This window comes from Saccopteryx bilineata, chromosome 9 (genome assembly GCF_036850765.1).
Source record: "Saccopteryx bilineata isolate mSacBil1 chromosome 9, mSacBil1_pri_phased_curated, whole genome shotgun sequence".
NCBI classification, from domain to species: domain Eukaryota; kingdom Metazoa; phylum Chordata; class Mammalia; order Chiroptera; family Emballonuridae; genus Saccopteryx; species Saccopteryx bilineata.
The window spans coordinates 18,171,523-18,190,017 of record NC_089498.1 but is presented as its reverse complement, the minus strand read 5'-3'; the positions used below and the strand labels follow the sequence as shown (position 1 = coordinate 18,190,017).

The 18,495-nt window shown below is 46.9% G+C and overlaps 1 protein-coding gene across 3 annotated transcripts in view; it reads left to right on the top strand.

The window, feature by feature from the left end:
* RANBP10 (RAN binding protein 10) overlaps positions 1-18,495 on the top strand; it is a 75,876-nt gene that overhangs the window by 40,528 nt on the left and 16,853 nt on the right. For all 3 annotated transcript variants that reach the window (XM_066242501.1, XM_066242504.1, XM_066242505.1), the window contains one exon: positions 16,567-16,734. In XM_066242501.1, the coding sequence (XP_066098598.1) occupies positions 16,567-16,734 (168 nt within the window). The remainder of the gene's footprint in view (positions 1-16,566; positions 16,735-18,495) is intronic.

Genomic DNA, 18,495 nt, shown 5'->3' with positions numbered 1-18,495 from the left:
AGAGACAGAGAGGAAGGAGAGGGGGAGGGATGGAGAAGCAGATGGTTGCTTCTCCTGTGTGCCCTGGCCGGGAATCGAACCTGGGACTCCTACATGCCAGGCTGACGCTCCACCACTGAGCCAACCAGTCAGGGCCCCAGTTTTCCCATTTTAAAATGGAATTGATTCCCTGGCTGGATAGCTCAGTTGGTTAGAGCATCATCCCTGGTCGGGGCACATATGGGAACAGATTGATGTTCTTGTCTCTCTCTCTCCCTTCCTCTCTCTCTAAAATCAATAAAATAAACATAAAAATTTTTTTAAATGAAAGTGATACTAGTACCTAACTCATATACGGAATGGTTATGAGAATTAAGTGAATGAATTCCTATAAAGTGCTTATAATAGTGCCTGATACAAAAGATGCATAATGTTAGCTATTGTTATTGAGAAAAGTATTTTTTTCCTATCTGATGAAGGAAGTACCTATACATTTAAGTTTCTCTTATGAATGTTTGTATATCAAAGTGGAGTTAGCTGGCTGTTTTTCTACTTGAGGGAGGAATTACCTATACATGTAAGGTTTTTTTATAAATGTTTGTATATGAGAGTGGAGATAGCTATAATCAAAACTTCATTTTCTCTCCAGTGCTTATGGTTCCTGGATTTGAGCAGAAATGTTAGTTGGAGTTGAGTTACAGAGGAAGAGGACAGCACAGCAACCCAAGTCAGGGTGTTGATGTTTCAAGTGTTTTCTTGTATTGTCTTGGCAGGAGCCCTCTAGGGCTAACATAGAAGCAGAGAGAGGGCTGCTATGCTGGCCTGTGGGGCAGATGGTAACAGATACTGCCGCTCACTGGAGGCTCTAGTGCTCAGACTTTCCTGGGAGCGGATGGGCAAGTCTTCGCTTGCAGGGTCAGAGGTTTCTGTTAGAAGATGTGGAAGTTTTATTGTTTATGTTTTGTAAGGTGTTTTTGGCCTCCTTAAGCATGAAACCAAGGAACAGGTGTGGCCCAAAGTAAGAATGTCAGAACCCTTGGCTAAATGACTTGGAAGCAGGGCAGGATGATCCGCAGGTAGGTGAGTGTACCTGCAGCCCCACCCACCTATCAGTGAGCTGGCAGTGAACTGCACGGGCTGGGGTCCTTGGGTCGGGGAAGCAGGGAGAAAATGTCAGAGGTGTAGATAGAGAGCAGGGTTTGGCCTTCTCCCAAGCGTTGGTGCTTTGAGGGGGCTAGGGTAGGACACCGTCCTTCTGGTTTTGTAGCTCAGACAGCAAGGGAAACAGGCTGTGTTGATAGGTGGCCCCATGTACGTCAGAGCTGGGCAGCTGATAATTTCCTCCTTGCCATTTCTGTGGAGGAGGCAGCTGTTCTCTTGGTGTGGCGTATATTATCTTAATTACTACAGCCCCTCAAAGGAAAACCCAGGCCCACTGAGGTATACTTTCCTTGAACTTTTGCAAAAGAAGAAGCTGTAAGAACCACAACTAGGGATTTGGAGTGAAGAGTATATCCCTTGAAGCAGATGGCAACCATGCCTTGGGGTGGGGTGTGGCAGAAGGACTTTCTGCCTTCTTTCCACAGTGTGGTAATGTTCAAGTGAGCATGTTTTCCTTCTCCTAGAGCCTTACTGAACCTGCGCGGAGTGGGCTGTTACGAGCTTGCTCCAGGAGTGTTTGTGTCCTGATCCCCGTGGGTGGGCCCTGCTTCTGCTGGGTGGAACGTGTTCTGCAGCCAGCTGATATTTCACATCTGCACATGTCACAGAAGAGCAACAGCAGATAGCAGAGATCAGGGCAAAACAGTGGGGGTCTGTGCCAGGCTCACGACGGCAGAGGCTAGCCTCTGTTGGTGGTGTGGCAGGCACTGACAATAAATAACAGGGTGTTGTTCCATGTCCTTTCTCCCTATCCTTGTTAGGTACAGCACATGCAGTGTAGGGTGTGTCAGTAGCAAGTGGCTTTGTGTAGGGGATGTCTTTGAGATTACTAGCACGTGGGTGGGTTTCCTGTAGTCTGGAGTTGCTATTTTTATCTGTACCTGCCAAGCAGGTACTGCTTCCCTCCCACTCCATGTAGGCTGGGTGCCCTAGTTGCTCACAGCTGATGTGCCCCCCACTGTGTCCACCATTACCTACCTCTCTTGGAGCATCTTTCATCCCAGAATTTACAGTACTTCACAGGGGTCTTCTAAGGGGTTGCTCAGACTTGGTCTCCATTAAGGAAGCCATGTTTATTTCTAGCTGTATGGATTGAGCCATCAGGGCTCTAGTAGCTATCTGGGTGTACCTCCTCCTGACCCTGGCAGAGCCCCTGGGAACAGGCCTCAGCGTCCATGGAATGATTGTAGGTGCCGTCTAAGCCTCCCAAGTGAGTGCTAGGCTGGTAGAGGGAAGAAGCCAACTGGTGATGGCCCTGCAGTTCAAGCCTAAAGGGGCCTCGGAGCAGCCCTGTCTCAAAAAGAAGCAAGCAGGAGATTCTCCAGAGCCACTGGGCAGCTGCCCCAGACCAGGGGTTTCTGTGCCTGGTGCTACCCAACCCCCTTCTGCCTTTATCACTCTGTTCTTCCTCTGTCGGAGCTTTCCCTGGGAAGAGACCTGGATGGGGTCAGTATCCAGAGGCCTTCCATCTCTGGCGACAGATTCTGCCTTCTGGGTAGTCCAGAGCAGAGGGTGGTTTGGCAGTTGGGGCCCAGGGCCAGTAATGGTTGAAGCCCTTGGTGGTTCATGTGATGGTGATGGTAATGGTGCAGGTGCTGCAGCACCCACCATAGCCCCTGCTGCAGAACTTGTTTCCTGTAAGAGGTTCTCTGCCTCCCTGCTGCTCCTCCCCCGGCCAGCAGCCTCCTTGGCCCTATGGCCAGCTGAGCCTGTGCTCTTTTCTGTGGGCCTCTTCCCTCACCTATAAGGAGACATGTAGTACAACAACATACTAGGGCTGCTTGGCAGCCTTTTGAAATGTGGCAACTCAGTCAGACCTGGAAATTACTATTCCTGGCCTTGGGGGTTTCTTATCCTATTTTCTTCCACATACCATCTCCCACCTCTCTGTAGCACTGAGTAAAAATTGCTGGATTTAAAACTATTTTTCAGGGCAAGTTAAGTTCTTTGAGATAAGAGGTTTCATCAACCACAGAAGGGCCAGTTCTGAAACCCAAGTTTGTTAGTCTCTGAAAACAGAGATTCTCAAGTGTCCTCTGGTGTGGCTGGAGGCTGGGGCACATCAGAGTAGAGCTGAGTGGGGACCAGTTACTGGGTCAGATGGTCTTCCCTGGACACTGGGAACAAACAAGGGTGGAGTGGTTCTGGGGCTGCTGTCCATGGGCTGTGAGGAGAGGTGGGTGATAACTAACTAGCTCCACACCTGCCCACTCCTTCAGGGAAAGAGGGGGCAGGAAGTCTGAAATACCTAGGTGTGATCACTGAGCTAGTGTTAGAGATGGAAAGGGAAGGGAAGCTCACAGGTGAGTGCCTCCTGTGGGCTGGTGTTCCATGTCCATTCTTATTTAACCCATCTACCAACCTGAAAGAGAAGTTCACCCAGGAGAACTTAGAAGGGTTAAGAAGTGGCAGAGCCTGACCTGTGGTGGCGCAGTGGATAAAGCGTCGACCTGGAAATACTGAGGTCGCTGGTTCGAAACCCTGGGCTTGCCTGGGCAAGGCACATATGGGAGTTGATGCTTCCAACTCCTCTCCCCTGTCTCTCTCTCCTCTCTCTGTCTCTCTCTCTCCCTCTCTCTCTCCTCTCTAAAATGAATAAATAAAATAAAAAATTAAAAGGAAAAAAAAAAGCTTCCTAAAAGAAGTGGCAGAACTGGGATTCAAACCCAAGTCTCTCTGACCTCAAAGTTCAGTGATGACAGGGACCTATTTACTGAGGAGAGATGGCTGGTTTGGTGGCATGGGGCTATCTTAGGCTATCTTTGTGAGCAAGACATCAGGTAGACTCTGTCCTGATCAGTCTTGGGCCAGGACCAGAAACTACTGGACAGGCACAGGCCATCCCCCTCCCAGGGTTCTGCCTAATATGCTGATGCTGCTGAAATCCTTCCACTCAGCACTAGGCCTCTTCATTCCTAGCTGCCCTGGGACTGAAGCTCTGGATGTGTCCTGGCAGATGGGAGTGGCATGGAGTGGGCTCCTAGAGCAAGCATGCTAGAGTCCCTGGCACCTCCATGGGAGTCTTCCACCTCAGGGGCACTGTAACTGGGGGTGGCACCTGGGAGTGCCAAGATAAACCATTTCCTCAGCCACCCCCGCACTTCAGTGACTGGGACTTGCCCTGAGTGATGATGAAGGGGAAGTGGGTAGTGCCAGAGCCTCTTAACTGGGCACCTGGGGCCTCCTGCCTCTTGGCTTGAATGTGGCTTGGCTTTTCCTTGCATCACTGGCATCCGATGTGGCAGGGGATAGGCATTTCTGTGTGGGCATCAGGCTGGATATCCTTGTCACTCTGGGAGTGACAAGGAAGAATGTTTATTAGGGTGGCACTCTCTGTCGGAGTGTTGTCTCCATTGTACACGTCAAGACATCACCTGATCCAGAGCCCTTTGAACCTGACCCAGGCAGCTGTGTCCCCTTGTTTTCTTCTGGCCCGCAATTCCACTGTCTCTTGAGATAGCTGGCTCTGTCTCTCTGGTGAGGGTGACAGTTCTCATTCCTGCGTGTATCATTCCAGCCTCACACAAGGCCCTTCCAGAGAGGGGTGACTACATATGCTGCCAGGGCCCATGCTTAGAAAGTTGCTGACACTGGCTTCAGGGTAGGAGTGGGGGTGGGTAGGAAGGGAGGTCCAGTTCTGAAGCAGAGGGTGGTGGGACTGGGGGAGCTTTTTCCAGGCAGAGGTATGAGAGTGACCATAGTTGCTGGACCCTCTTCACGGGAAGGGGGACTTAGAACATGGATTCTCCTAGAGTTGGCAGGGGTATTTGTGTCACCTGTCCTGTTTCATTCGTTTGTATAAGTAGAGGCACGATACAGGCAAACAACTTTTTTTTTTCCTTAAAAAAATAATGACAACAAAATTCCTCAGAGTCAAGCCCAGAAGTATCTGTGAATGGTGTGTCACAGTATGGTATGACACATTGACAATCATGTGCTTCAGGTTTCCTGCCAGTCCTTGGCCACATTTCCCTTTTCAATTCAACAAACATTTCATGAGCACCTACTACTGTGGGCCCTATGTTTTGCAAGGTGAACAAAAAGATACTTAGATATGGTGTCCCGGCCCTGGCTGGTTTGCTCAGTGGTAGAGCATTGGCCCAGCATGTGGATGTCCTGGGTTCAATTCCTGGTCAGGGCACATAGGAGAAGCTACCATCTGCTTTTCCACTCCTCTCCCTTCTTTCTCCCCCCCATTTTCTCCTCCCACAGCCATGGTTCGATTGGTTTAAGTGAATTGGCCTGGGGCACTGAGAATGGCTCCATGGCCTCTGCCTCAGGCACTAAAAATGGCTCCATTGCTGAGCAGTAGAGCACTGGGGCAGAGCATCACCCCGTAGTGGGCTTGCCTGGTGGATCCCAGTCGGGGCACATGCAGGAGTCTGTTTCTCTGCCTCCCCTCCTCTCACTAAGAAAAAATAAAGATGTGGTCGTAGTCCCTTTCATTAGAGAACTTTGGTTGCTTCAAGGGAGAGAAACCCATTTCTAATCAGCTTGTTTTGCCAGACTTCAGGCAGGGGAAGCAGAGGAACCAGGTCTTTCTCTCTGTGTGTCTCTGTCTCTTGCCTCTGCTTTCTGCTTACTAGCTTGAGTCTGTCAAACTGGCTTTCTACAGGAGGTTGGAATGATGGCAGTTTTGAGACTTGTTCTCCCAGCTTCCTGATAGAAAAATTCCAGGAAGATTTTGGATTGGTACAGCTTGGATCAGCACTGCCGAGGAAGGAGGAGTTACTAGGATTAGCAGTCCCTACTGGAAACACAGGATTGATGCAAGGGAGGAGCTACTTTTTATTTTAAGTGGGGGGAGGGAGAGGGATGAGAAGCATCAATTTGTAGTTGTGGCACTTTAGTTGTTCATTGATTGCTAATCACATGTATCTTGACTTGGGGGGTCCAGCTGAGCCAGTGACCCCTTGCTCAAGCTAGCAACCTGAGGCTTCAAGCCAGAGGAGTCTCCGCTCAAAGCAGCCGCTTTGGGGTTTTGAACTTGGGACCTCAGTGTTCCAGGTCAGTGGTATCCACTACACCACCACCGATCAGGCAAGGAGCTACTTCTTAAGAGAAAGTGAGTGCTATCTTCCAAAAAAAGCAGGGCTGGTGGACAAATCCTAGCACTCCTTGTTCCCTACCCTGTTCTTTGTTCTTGTGCCTTGGGGGAGGGACACGAGGAGGCTTTGTGACCAGTCCCTTCTCAAAGTCAACAGAACCCAGCCAGACACTGATAGGGAGTAGTATTGGTCAAGCTTAGGGTCCAGAAACGTTTTAGGGGGTACTTGAAGTTTTCTCTGATGGAGCCCAGTCTTGAGGAACTTGTGCTCTTCTACTTTTAGAGCATCTTCTGCTTCCCTGTGTTCGGACTGGGGGCCATCTCAGGAAGGAGGAGGTGGTGGCATCACCCTCGTGGTTACCTACTTGGTACTCCCTCAGAGGAGGGAGAATTGAGCTTCTGAATAGTGTTATCTCTAAGACCACAGGCTTCAGCAGCTTCTCTGCCTCAGTTTCCTCACTGCTCAGATGGGGATTATCATACCTACTGATTTGTTTGGAGACTCGGAATGTTACTTGCACACTGTGGCCCTTTGACAGCAATGTCTAATTGCTATCCCCTCATTTTGTAGAGAAGGGAACCAAGGTCTGAGAAAGTAAGTGACTGCCCAAGGTCTGTCATCTTGGAGGGATAATACTATGGCCAGGACTGAAGGACCCTGCAACAGGCCTTCAGGCCACACTGGCTGCCCTGGCACTCAGGGCTACAGTGTCTCTTTCTAACAGAGGCCCAGCTACCTTCTGTAGGACCCTAGCCCGAGACTGACAACAACACATGAGCTGCAAAATGTGCAGTCATACCTAGGCCTTAGTCTTGTGGTTTTTGTCCTATCTGCCAAATTCCTAAGAGTAGCAGTGGTAGAAACAGCTTCTCAAGGCCTGGGTAAAAGGTTAGTCGAAGGTGTGATGACTGAATCCATTTAGAGTAACTTCATGTCCTTAAACATCTATTTTGGGCTTCTGATGCCTTTCTCTTGTGTTTGTTCTGACCTTTCTAGTCTTTGACTAGAATTTGAATTTTACTCCCAAAGGAAAAACAGGGAGTCATTGTATCAAGACAACACAGTAGGAAAATCTTGCAGTGACTTTAAGTTTTCTGTCCACACCACTGTTTGCTTAGTGAGTGTTCCCCATCACAGCCTTGCTGCATCTAGGATAAGCCAGTCATCTCACCTGCCTTGGGTAGTGAGCTGCCAGCTTGGATATCTAATAAGACCTCTCTAACTTAATGTGTCCAAAAGGCCTGCTCCATCTGTCCATCTTCCCTATCTAATAGTAAACGGTACTACCATCCACCCATTTGTCCACGACAAAAACCTGGGATCATCCTTGTTTCCTTTTATACCATCAGCACCTACATCCAGTGAGTCCTGTTGACTCTACTCCAGGCCTTTCCTAAGTGTCACTCATCACTCAGCTCAGCCCTGCTGGCTGCCTTTCTGTTTCTCAGACATGCTGAGCTCTTTCCTTGTACCCCAAAAAGGGTACAAAAAAAATCCTGATTTTCTCATCAAGCAGACCTCAGCTCAGGGGTCAACACTCAGCCAGCTAATTAGACTGTTGTATCCCAGTTAGTCCCCACCCTGGTCAGTCCTCATACCTACTCCTATTTCTAACCCGTCATCTGGCTTTTTTTTTTTTTTTAATTGATTTTAGACAGAGAGAGGAAGGGGGGAGAGTGTGAAACAATGATTTGTGGTTTTACTTATCTATGCATTGATTCTTGTATGTGCCCTGACCGGGGATCAAACCCTCAACCTTGGTGTACTGGGACTTCGGTCTATATAACTGAGCAACCCCGGCCAGGGCTTTGTTTTCTTTAGAGCACATTTTATTTACCAATTGTTTTCATATTTGCTTATTGGTCTTCTAATATATTCTATCTCCTCTGTTCCCTTCACACCACCCACTACCTCTCCTGTCAACTCCATGGAGTAGGCCTTTGTTAGCTAATTGGCAGCAAGTGGATGATGCTATCCTTTCCAGAGGATGGGAATTTAGCGCAGTGGCCCTAAAATAAGCTGCTGCTGCTGCTGCCAGTAAAAAAATGTATAGTGACATTCTGTTTTTAAGCCCAGGCTGCATTTTGCACACATATAGGTACACCTGTGTAGACGCACAGACTCTTAATTGTGTTTGGGAAAATACTGGCTATAAAAGGGTAGCTTCAATTAAAGATACATTACAGCTCTGATTTTCTTGGGAAAGTTTTTTTTAACTTCATAGCACTGTGAGGAAACAAGGAGCTGAGGTATTGCTTCTCTGCACTAATCTTTCCAGATGCTCAATATAGCCATTGGGGACTGTTTTAACATCTGTTGCTGCTATAACAACAGTAGTGCCTTAAAATACAGTGGTCCCTTGTCTATCGCAGGGATTAGGTTCCAGAACCCCCTCCCCATGATAGGTGAAAATCCGTGAAGTAGTGACCTTACATTTATTTTATTATTTATATATATTTCGTGACCTTACATTTATTTTATTATTTATATATATTTAAGGCTTTATAAACCCTCCCCACACTCTTATAAACCTTTCCCACACTGTTACTAACCTTTCTCACACTTACTTTGCTTATTTTGCCGCAAAAAATAATTAAAATAATAAATATATAAAAATACCTATATACCGCAAAATCCTGTGATACAGCGAAAAATCTGCAATACAAAATTAGATATATACAATTTAATAATCCACGATATTCGCCAGACCTGTGGTGGCACAGTGGATAAAGTATCGACCTGGAATGCTGAGGTCGCCGGTTCAAAGCCCTGGGTTTGCCTGGTCAAGGCTCGTATAGGAGTTGATGCTTCCTGCTTCTCCCTCCTTCTCTCTCTCTCTCTCTTCTCTCTAAAATGAATAAATAAAATCTTTAAAAAAATAAAATAAATAAAAATCTATGATACAGTGAGACTGCGAAAAGTGAACCACGGTATGGCGAGGGATAACTATAATCATCTTACAGTTCTGGAGGACAGAATTCCTAAAATCAAGATGTCAGCAAATGGTATTCTTTCTGAGGTCTTTAAGGAAGAATCTGTTTCCTTGCCTTTTCTAGCTTCTAGAATCTACTTCATTCCTTGACTCACGGACCTGTCTGCCACCTTCAAAGCCTGCAGTGTACCATCTTCCAGTTCTCTCTGCTTCTATCATCACGTTGCCTTTGCTGACTTGACTGTCCGCCCTGCCTCTTACTAGGACCTATGCCTGACCTGTGGTGGTGCAATGGATAAAGCATTGACCTGAAATGCTGAGGTCACTGGTTCGAAACCCTGGGCTTGCCTGGTCAAGGCACATATAGGAGTTGATGCTTCCCGCTCCTCCCTCACTTTCACTCTTTCTCTAAAAAAAAAAAAAAAAATCAGTAACAAGGACCTGTGGTGTTGCATTGTGCTGTGCCCCCCCCCCAATAATTCAGGATAATCTCTCCATTTCAAGAGCATTAATTTACTTACGCAAAAACCTTTTTTTTTTAACCATGTAAAGTAGCATATTCACAGTTCTGGGTATTAGGGCAGGGGCATCTTTGGGAGGCCTTACTCATTATACCACAGGGACTGAATTTTCCTTTGGGCAAATCTATGTAGTAGATCATTTGGGAATTGAAAATAAAAAAACCCAACAAGAAAATGTATCTATTTTTCAGCCATACTGAGGTAATGGTGAATCCTGAATTGTCTCTAAGTAAATATTTTTTTTTAATTGAGCTCTTCGGGTTTAAAAGTTTTTAAATCCATCTTTATAGCTTGAATTAAAAATATAAAAATTCTATGGTAGTTTTGTCAAAATAATTCTATAGTTTATTTTTGAAATAAAGTATTTAAAATACATAAATTTTTATTTTAGGTCTTTGAAAATGTAAACATCTGTTGTTTTAGTGGAAATTATTGACCTTCCATACACAGAGACAAAAATATCTTTCAGATTTCGTTGAGGCACTGACTTAAGTAGGAAATTATTCTTTTGGGTTGTTTCACTGGCTTTGATAAATCAGATGGCCACATTATTATTAGGTTTCGTAGAATACCACTTCAATCTGAGAAAGCTGGAAAAAGAATAGCTTCCAGCTCATGTCTTCTGCCTTCCAGACAGTAAAATCTGCAAAAAGATCTGCCACGCAGGATCATCCTCATGGGAGAAAGCAGTGGGCTGAGGTTGGGTGGAGGTGTGTGTCCTGGACTGCTGACTGTGACCGCCTGGTAAGGCAGTAGGGTGGGTGTGCCCTGGAGAGCAGACACAGGCAGCTGTGGCCTTCAGATAAGAGGCACCAGTCAGTGCCTGTGTCTTCCTCTAGGGCTGGGGTCTAGGCCTTCCTTCCTTGCTGGCCTGCAGGCCCCCTGACTCACTGCAAGACAGAGATCCCAGGTCCACAGCTCCCTAAAACCAGTGTATCTGATTACCCTTCTGGTGATGGGGTAGGCGTTTGGGGATGGTTTCACTGCCAGGGTGGTTACCAGCCCATGTCAGATAGTACCTGTGGCAGGAAGGATGTGGGTTTTAGAACCTGAAAATTTGGGTTCAAACCCAAGCTCTGGTACTTCTCAGCTATGGGTGCTGATGAGCAAGTCTCAAGTCCCCCAGTCTCTTGTTGAGTTAGAAGTGACAGTACTTGTTGTTCCAAATACACAGGGTTATTGTGATGCTTTTCTAATAGGTTGCTAAACTGTGATCAGTTACTGTGTTGCATGTGAGAAGTCCCCATGCTTCATCTGAGGGATCCAGGAAGGGAGGAAAGGGAGGACTACTGTGACTGGTGTGGATATGGATCCTGAGTTAGGGTTTGGTGGGCATGCCTGGGGGCACCAAGCTCAGTCTAGGCCTAACCTGAAGGGATGATTGTCAGTTTGGTCCTCACTGCTGTTCAGATGGCCATTCTTCATCTGTGGATTTCTGTAGACCAGGGGAGCAGCCAGTAGGGCAGCTGCTGCCACCAGGAGCCATAGGGCTTCTTGCGTTGAAGTGTGAGAAGAGGCCTGGTCTATGATTGCCTTATCAGCCTACCTCTTGATAGGGCAGTGGGCATTGCTGTGCCCCAGAGAGTCATTTCCTGAGGTGAAATGATCCGTATACTCACCAGCAATAATAAGGCCTTTTCCCACTCCTGGGCATGAGAAGCTTCAGTGTTGGGTTGATATCCAGAGCAGCACAGCACCATGTCCCCTGAGCCAGGCAATCCCAGTGTCTCTGAGGAATAGGGAAGGTGAGAACAGAGCTTGGCTCCAGGTCTAGGCCTTGGACCTTTAAAGCCAGTCCTGAGCAGTTCTCACGATAGTTTCCTTGTGATGTGGTGGGAAGATGCTGAGAGGGGAGCACTAGGGCATTGGGCCCTGTACCCATTAGTGAGCCATTCAGCTCTGATCTGTGGGATCTGGGGGGAATCTTTGCTTAACCAGAGGGTTTTGGCTGAAGACATGAAGGCTTAGGGTACACAAAGCTTGGGATGGATGCTGTGATTATGAAGAGCAACTTGCCCTTGAGCCCCCTGGTTTAAATGCAGGGCAGAGTTTGAGCTAAGGTCTGGTCAGCTCCACCTCTCCAGTCATGCCCTCTCTCTCCCTTGCTAGCTGCTGGTGCTATATCATCCATCTATGCTCACCTGAACACTTTTGCTTAGAACCTACCCATAACCTTTGTCTTCAACCTGTGTGCATATGTGCGCATGCTCACATTCACAGAGTGAATCTTTGAGCCCTGCCTTCCTTTCTGAACCACTCAGATCCTCAAGCACCTTTCCCTATTAACTTTTTCCTCCAGGGAAGAGCTCCTCCTACCGATGCCACTTGGCAGGGGTGAGTGTCATTAAGCATGTTCACGTGATCATGCTGGTCAAACACCAAGGAGGCAGCAGAGGCTGGGGAAATTACTTGGAGGGGCTGCCTTGGGGAGTAGACCTGCCTCCCAGCCCCTCAGCTTGCTGACCCTGTGTGGATCCTGGGCTTGCCACATGGCCCTGTGAACTCCATTTCTGTTCCTTAGCCAAGCAGGCAGGCAGGCCCCCTGCAGCTCACACCCTCCTGTCCTACCTGCATTCATACCTTTACCTGTATTTCTTCCTTCTGGAATGACCATCTTCACTCTCTCCCCTGTATAAAACCTTGGCAACACATTAGAGCTCTCACTTTTGCTCTCACTATTTTATTCAGCATTGTATTGGAAGTTCTAGTCGGTGCAGTAAGCCAGGAAAAAGAAATAAAAGGTATGCAGAGTGGCCTGACCAGTGATGGCACAGTGTATAGAATGTTGACCTGGAATGCTGAGGTCCCAGGTTCAAAACCCCGAGGTCGCTGGCCTGAGCGCAGGCTCACCATCTTGAGCGCAGGGTCGCTGGCTTAAGCATGGGATGATCAAAATGACCCATGGTTGCTGGCTAGAGCCCAAAGGTTTTTGGCTTGAGCGAGGGGTTACTAGCTCAGCTGAAGTTCTGTGGTCAAGGTACGGATGAGAAGCAATCAGTGAACAACTAAAGCACCGCACTTGCAAGTTGATGCTTCTCATCTCTCTCCCTTTCTGTCTCTCTGTATCTTTTGCTTTCTTTCTTTTTTTTTTAAAGGTATGCAGAGTGGAAAGGAGGAAATAAAACTGTATTCTCAGACAATATATTTAAATATTTTGAAAATTTTTCATAAAAGCTACCAGAACTAATTGGTTTAACAAGGTTGCTGGGCATTAGGTGAATATATAAATTATTCAATATGTGTGTGTGTTTAATAATTTTGAGATAAATGTACATACTGTAAAATGCATCCATTTAAAGTGTACAGTTCAGCCTGACCTGTGGTGGCACAGTGGATAAAGCGTCGACCTGGAAATGCTGAGGTCACCAGTTCGAAACCCTGGGCTTGCCTGGTCAAGGCACATATGGGAATTGATGCTTCCAGCTCCTCCCCCCCTTCTCTCTCTCTGTCTCTCTCCTCTCTCTCTCTCTGTCTCTCCCTCTCCTCTCTAAAAAATGAATAAATAAATAAAAAATTTTTAAAAAAATTTAAAGTGTACAGTTCAATGGTTTTTTAAAAAATTTTATTTTATTTATTCATTTTTGAGAGGAGAGAGAGAGAGAGAGAGGAGAGATACAGGGGGGAGGAGCTGGAAGCATCAACTCCCATATGTACCTTGACCAGGCAAGCCCAGGGTTTTGAACCGGCGACCTCAGCATTTCCAGGTCGACGCTTTATCCACTGCGCCACCACAGGTCAGGCCTCAATGGTTTTTATTTAGCATATTTACAGAGTTGTGCAAATTGTCATCTAATTTTAGAACATTTTCATTACTCCAAAAAGAAACCTTGATTTCATTTCCCCACTCCCAAAATCAATTATAGTTTATTATAATAGCAAGAAACAATGGAAATTAAAATTTAAATGTAACATTTATAATAATATCAGAAATGATGTACTTAGAGATAAACTTGTCAAAACATTGTTGAGAGAAATTAAAGGAGACCTAAATAAATGGAGAGCTATGCCACGTTCATGGGTTGGAACAATCAGTATTATTAAGCTATCCTTTCCAAATTGACCTATAGATTCAACACAATCCCAATCAAAATCCCATTAGGCACTGAAAGACACTGTTAAGAAAATTAAAAGCTGTAGGCTGGGAAAATATTTGCCAAACACACAATAGAATTTGTATCCAAGATATATTTAGAATGCTTACAGCTCAGTAAGGTATTCAACCCAATTTTTAGAAAAGAGGGTTAAAGATTTGAACAGATAATTCAACAATTTTCTAATAAACCCATGATGAGTAAGTATATGAAAAGATACTAAACATCTTTGGTCATTGGGGAAATGCAAATTAAAGCCAAAATGGTATTAAACCCCTACATCCCTACTAAAATGGCTAAAAGAAAAAGAAAAAACCAAAGTCAACAGGCAGTATCAAGTGTTGGTGAGTCTGTGAAACTCCCACATTGCTGGTGGGAGTGCAAACCAGGATAGCCACTTCAGGAAACAGTGCGGCAGTTTGTTATCAGGTTAAACATATACTTATCTCATAACCCAGTGGTATGACTTATAAGTATTTACCCAAGAGAAATGAAAACATGTCTATGCAAAGACCTATATATAAATATTTATTGGTTTTATTCATAATAGCCAAAAATTGGAAATTACTCAAATATCATCAACTAGTGAACGATAGACAAACTGTGGTATACCCATATAAGGGAGTATAGCAGTCAAGAGAAACAAAATATTCGTACATTTAACACTGTCAGTGAATCTCAAGTGCATTATAATAAGTGAAAACAATCCATAGTCTGTGATTCCATTTTTATGACCTCTGGAAAAGGGAAGACCATAGGAACAAATTAGTGTTGCCAGGACTGGAGGTAGGTGGAGGGGGACTGATCGCAAAGAGGCATGAGGAAACTTGGAGTGATGAAATGTTCTGTATCTTCATTGTGGTTGGGATAACATGTCTTAACATTTGTTAAAAGTTATTGAAATGGCCTGACCAGGCGGTGGCGCAGTGGATAGAGCATCGGACTGGGATGCAGAGGACCCAGGTTTGAGACCCCCAAGGTTGCCAGCTTGAGCACAGGCTCATCTGGTTTGAGCAGAAAGCCCACTAGCTTGAACCCAAGGTCACTGGCTCCAGCAAGGGGTTACTCAGTCTGCTGAAGGCCCGCGGTCAAGGCACATACAAGAAAGCAATCAATGAACAACTAAGGTGTTGCAACGCACAATGAAAAACAAATGATTGATGCTTCTCATCTCTCTCCGTTTCTGTCTGTCTGTCCCTGTCTATCCCTCTCTCTGACTCACTCACTCTCTATCTCTGTAAAAAATAAATTAAAAAAAAAAAAGTTGTTGAAATGTTGCATGACTAGGCAGTGGCATGTTGGTTAGAACAACAACCTGGGATGCTAAGGACCCAGGTTCAAAACCCTAGTGTTAGCAGCTTGAGTGCAGGGTCACCAGCTTGAGCGTGGGATCATAGAAACTACCCCCCATGGTTGCTGGCTTGAAGCCCAAGGTTGCTGGCTTGAGTTTAAGGTTGTTGGCTTGAGCAAGGGGTTACTCTGCTGGAACCCTCCCTACCATCAAGGCACATATGAGAAAGCAATTAATGAACAACTAAGGTGCCATAACAAAAAATTGATGCTTCTCATCTCTCTCCCTTTCTGTCTGTCTGTCCTTATCTGTCCCTGTTGCTCTCTCTCTCGCTCTCTGTCTCTAAAAAAAAAAAAAAAAAAAAAAAAAAAAAAATTGAACTGTCAGTTTAAAAGGGAGGATCTCATTACCTGTAAATTATAGTTCAATTAAAAAAATTTTTTTTAGGCCCTGGCTAGTTGGCTCAGTGATAGAGCGTCGGCCTGGCGTGTGGAAGTCCTGGGTTCAATTCCCGGCCAGGGCACACAGGAGAAGCACCCATCTACTTCTCCACCCTTACCCCTCTCTTTTTTCTCTATCTCTCTCTTCTCTGCCTGCAGCCAAGGCTCCATTGGAGCAATGTTGGCCCAGGTGCTGAGGATGACTCCATGGCCTCCACCTCAGGCGCTAGAATGGCTCCGGTTGCAATGGAGCAATGCCCCAGATAAGCAGAGCATCGCCTCCTAGTGGGCTTGCTGGGTGGATCCTGGTCAGGCACATGCGGGAGTCTCTTTGTCTGTCTCCCTGCTTCTCACTTCAGAAAAATACAAAAAAATAAAAAAATTTTAAACCTACCATGATAGCCTGACCAGGCAGTGGCACAGTGGATAGAGCGTTGGACTGGGATGCGGAGGACCCAGGTTCGAGACCCCGAGGTCACCAGCTTGAGCACGGATTCATCTGGTTTGAGCAAAGCTCATGAGCTTGGACCCAAGGTCACTGGCTTGAGCAAGGGGTTACTTGGTCTGCTGAAGGCCCACAGTCCAGGCACATATGAGAAAGCAATCAATAAACAACTAAGGTGTCACAATGCACAACAAAAAACTAATGATTGATGCTTCTCATCTCTCTCCGTTCCTGTCTGTCTGTCTCTGCCTATCCCTCTCTCTGACTTTCTCTCTCTGTCTCTGTACAAGAAAAAAACAGAAAAAACTATCGTGATACACCTTAGAGTTCATTTCAAGCCCTTCTTCTTGAGGCTTTCCCTGACCATCTTCTTATTGCACAAACTTCTAGTAAGTCCCCTCCAGGTCACTCATGGTTTTGGTTCCTGTAATCACAGGTTGAACTTCTTCGGGGTAGGGCTGCCTCAGCTGGTCAGGGGTGGTGAGCTGCTGGACTCACTGCTCATCGGGCACAGCCGGCTCTTTGAAAGGCCAGGAATGCTGACTGAGCTGGTAGATGGCCAGGGAGAGGATTTCAGACCTGGTGGGCTTCAGTGGCTGTCTTGTTTCTCTCTCAAGTACATACTCTACTCAGCTGTGGCTACTGTGTTCCCCCACAGGTTGGGATAAACATTCCTATGGTTACCATGGTGATGATGGGCATTCTTTCTGCTCCTCCGGGACTGGCCAGCCCTATGGTCCGACATTCACCACAGGAGACGTGATTGGCTGCTGTGTCAACCTCATCAATGGCACCTGCTTCTACACCAAGAATGGCCATAGCCTTGGTGGGTATTAGGGGACCTTGGAGGGTTTGCCCTGTGGAGCCACTTTGGTTGGTGAGAGGCCCAAGGTCAAGCTTTGAAGCCAAAGCAGTGTTACAGATCCTCTGCTGAGCTGTGGGGAACTTCAGCCATTTCTAAGGCATTGGAGTCCTGCAAGGTGAAGGGAGGGTAGCGTGGGCACTCTTTGTTAATCCATCCATTCAGGATTATTTCTCGATCCCAAGGTCAGTGCTGAGAGAGCAGCATTGTCATGGTCATGTTCCTGGCCTGCGTAATACTTGCTGAAGCAGGGTTTGGGGTTGGTGAGAAGTTTGAGAGTCCCAGATACATACTTGAGTGGTAGTGGTTTGCATGCCCAGGACCTGGGCCCAGACTTTGGCCAGCCCTTCTGACACTTGGGGTAATGGTTTCTGTGGAATAACAGTGAGGGCTATTCTAGTACAGGAGGTGAACAGACAGGCTGCAGTCAACTGTGGCCAGGCCTTTTCTGGCCTTTTTATGGTTAATAAACAGCAACCTGGACAGGCATATTTTAAGAAGTCCCTTTGGTAAAACAGAAAGATGGACTGACTAGAATAAGGGCCAGCAGAAGAGGCAGGTGGCCTGAAGCAAGGCAGTGGTGATGGGAGCATGGAAGTGGGGAACAGATGTGGCCCAGAATGGCTCAGTAACAGATGGGGTGACTTAGCAAGAAGAGAGGTTAGAAAAATGCTGGATTAGTGCTATGGACTAGGATTATGAACCCAGGAGGAGCAGTCAGGGGTGGTGCCGGAGGGTGACAGGGGCCCTGGAGGAGGGTCCCTTAGAAGAGCAATCCAGTACACACATAGAAAGTTAGGATTAGAACTTGAGAAAGGAAAACTGGCTCTCCTGATGACTTGCCCGACTAGGACTGACTGGTATTTGGCCTTTGAGTAAGAGGAGCCCTTGGCTAGAGAGGTCCTGAGGCAGTACCTCACTGCCGGGCCTTCCTGCCTGGGTTTGCAGAAGTCTCTGATTTGGCAAAAGCATACCAGCCATGCTGGCCACAGGCCTTGCCAGGAAAAGAAGTGGGCGCATGGTATATGAACTCAGATTCTAAGAGACCTACTTCCCTTGGCTCGAGGGGCAGTTAGAAGGAGGCTGCCACTCCCTACAGCCCCTGTGTGGCTTCTCCAGGAGATGAGCCCAGGCAGAATCAAGGAATCTGTCGGAAATTGGGTTTGCTGTTGCCTGGACTGAGTGATCAGGAGCCAGCATTTCTCAACAGGGCAGTCAGATGCCAGAGCCCAGAGTGGGCATCAAAGAGCATAGCACAGATACTGCATAAGCTGCCTAAGTGTGCATCAGAGACATGCTCCTCTGGAATCCACAGCCACCTGGCTGCAGTTGCTGGTATCCAGCTGGTGAGTAGCATCTGGAGGGCAAGGCCTAGGTCTCAAGATGGCTCCTTACTCCCCACTCTGTTCTCTGACTCCAGGTCTTTCCTGGCTCTTGGTTTTTCTGGTGTCAGAGTCCCAGGGACCAATGCCCTGGGTTCTCACTCTTTACACAGGCTGCCCCTCACCTGCCCCTCTGTAGCCATGACCAGTCCCTTCTGCTCTGGATTCCTGCCCTCTTCATATCCCTCCAGCTTGTTGACACCTTGGTCAGAACACAGCACCTGCTGTGGGACCCACAGTTTGGAGCATACCCTGCTGTCCCTGTGCCTAGATACCTCCCTCCTCTGGGCCCTAAATGTGTACCAGGGCCCATGAGGTCTTTGTCAGTCAGATCCCCAGGTTC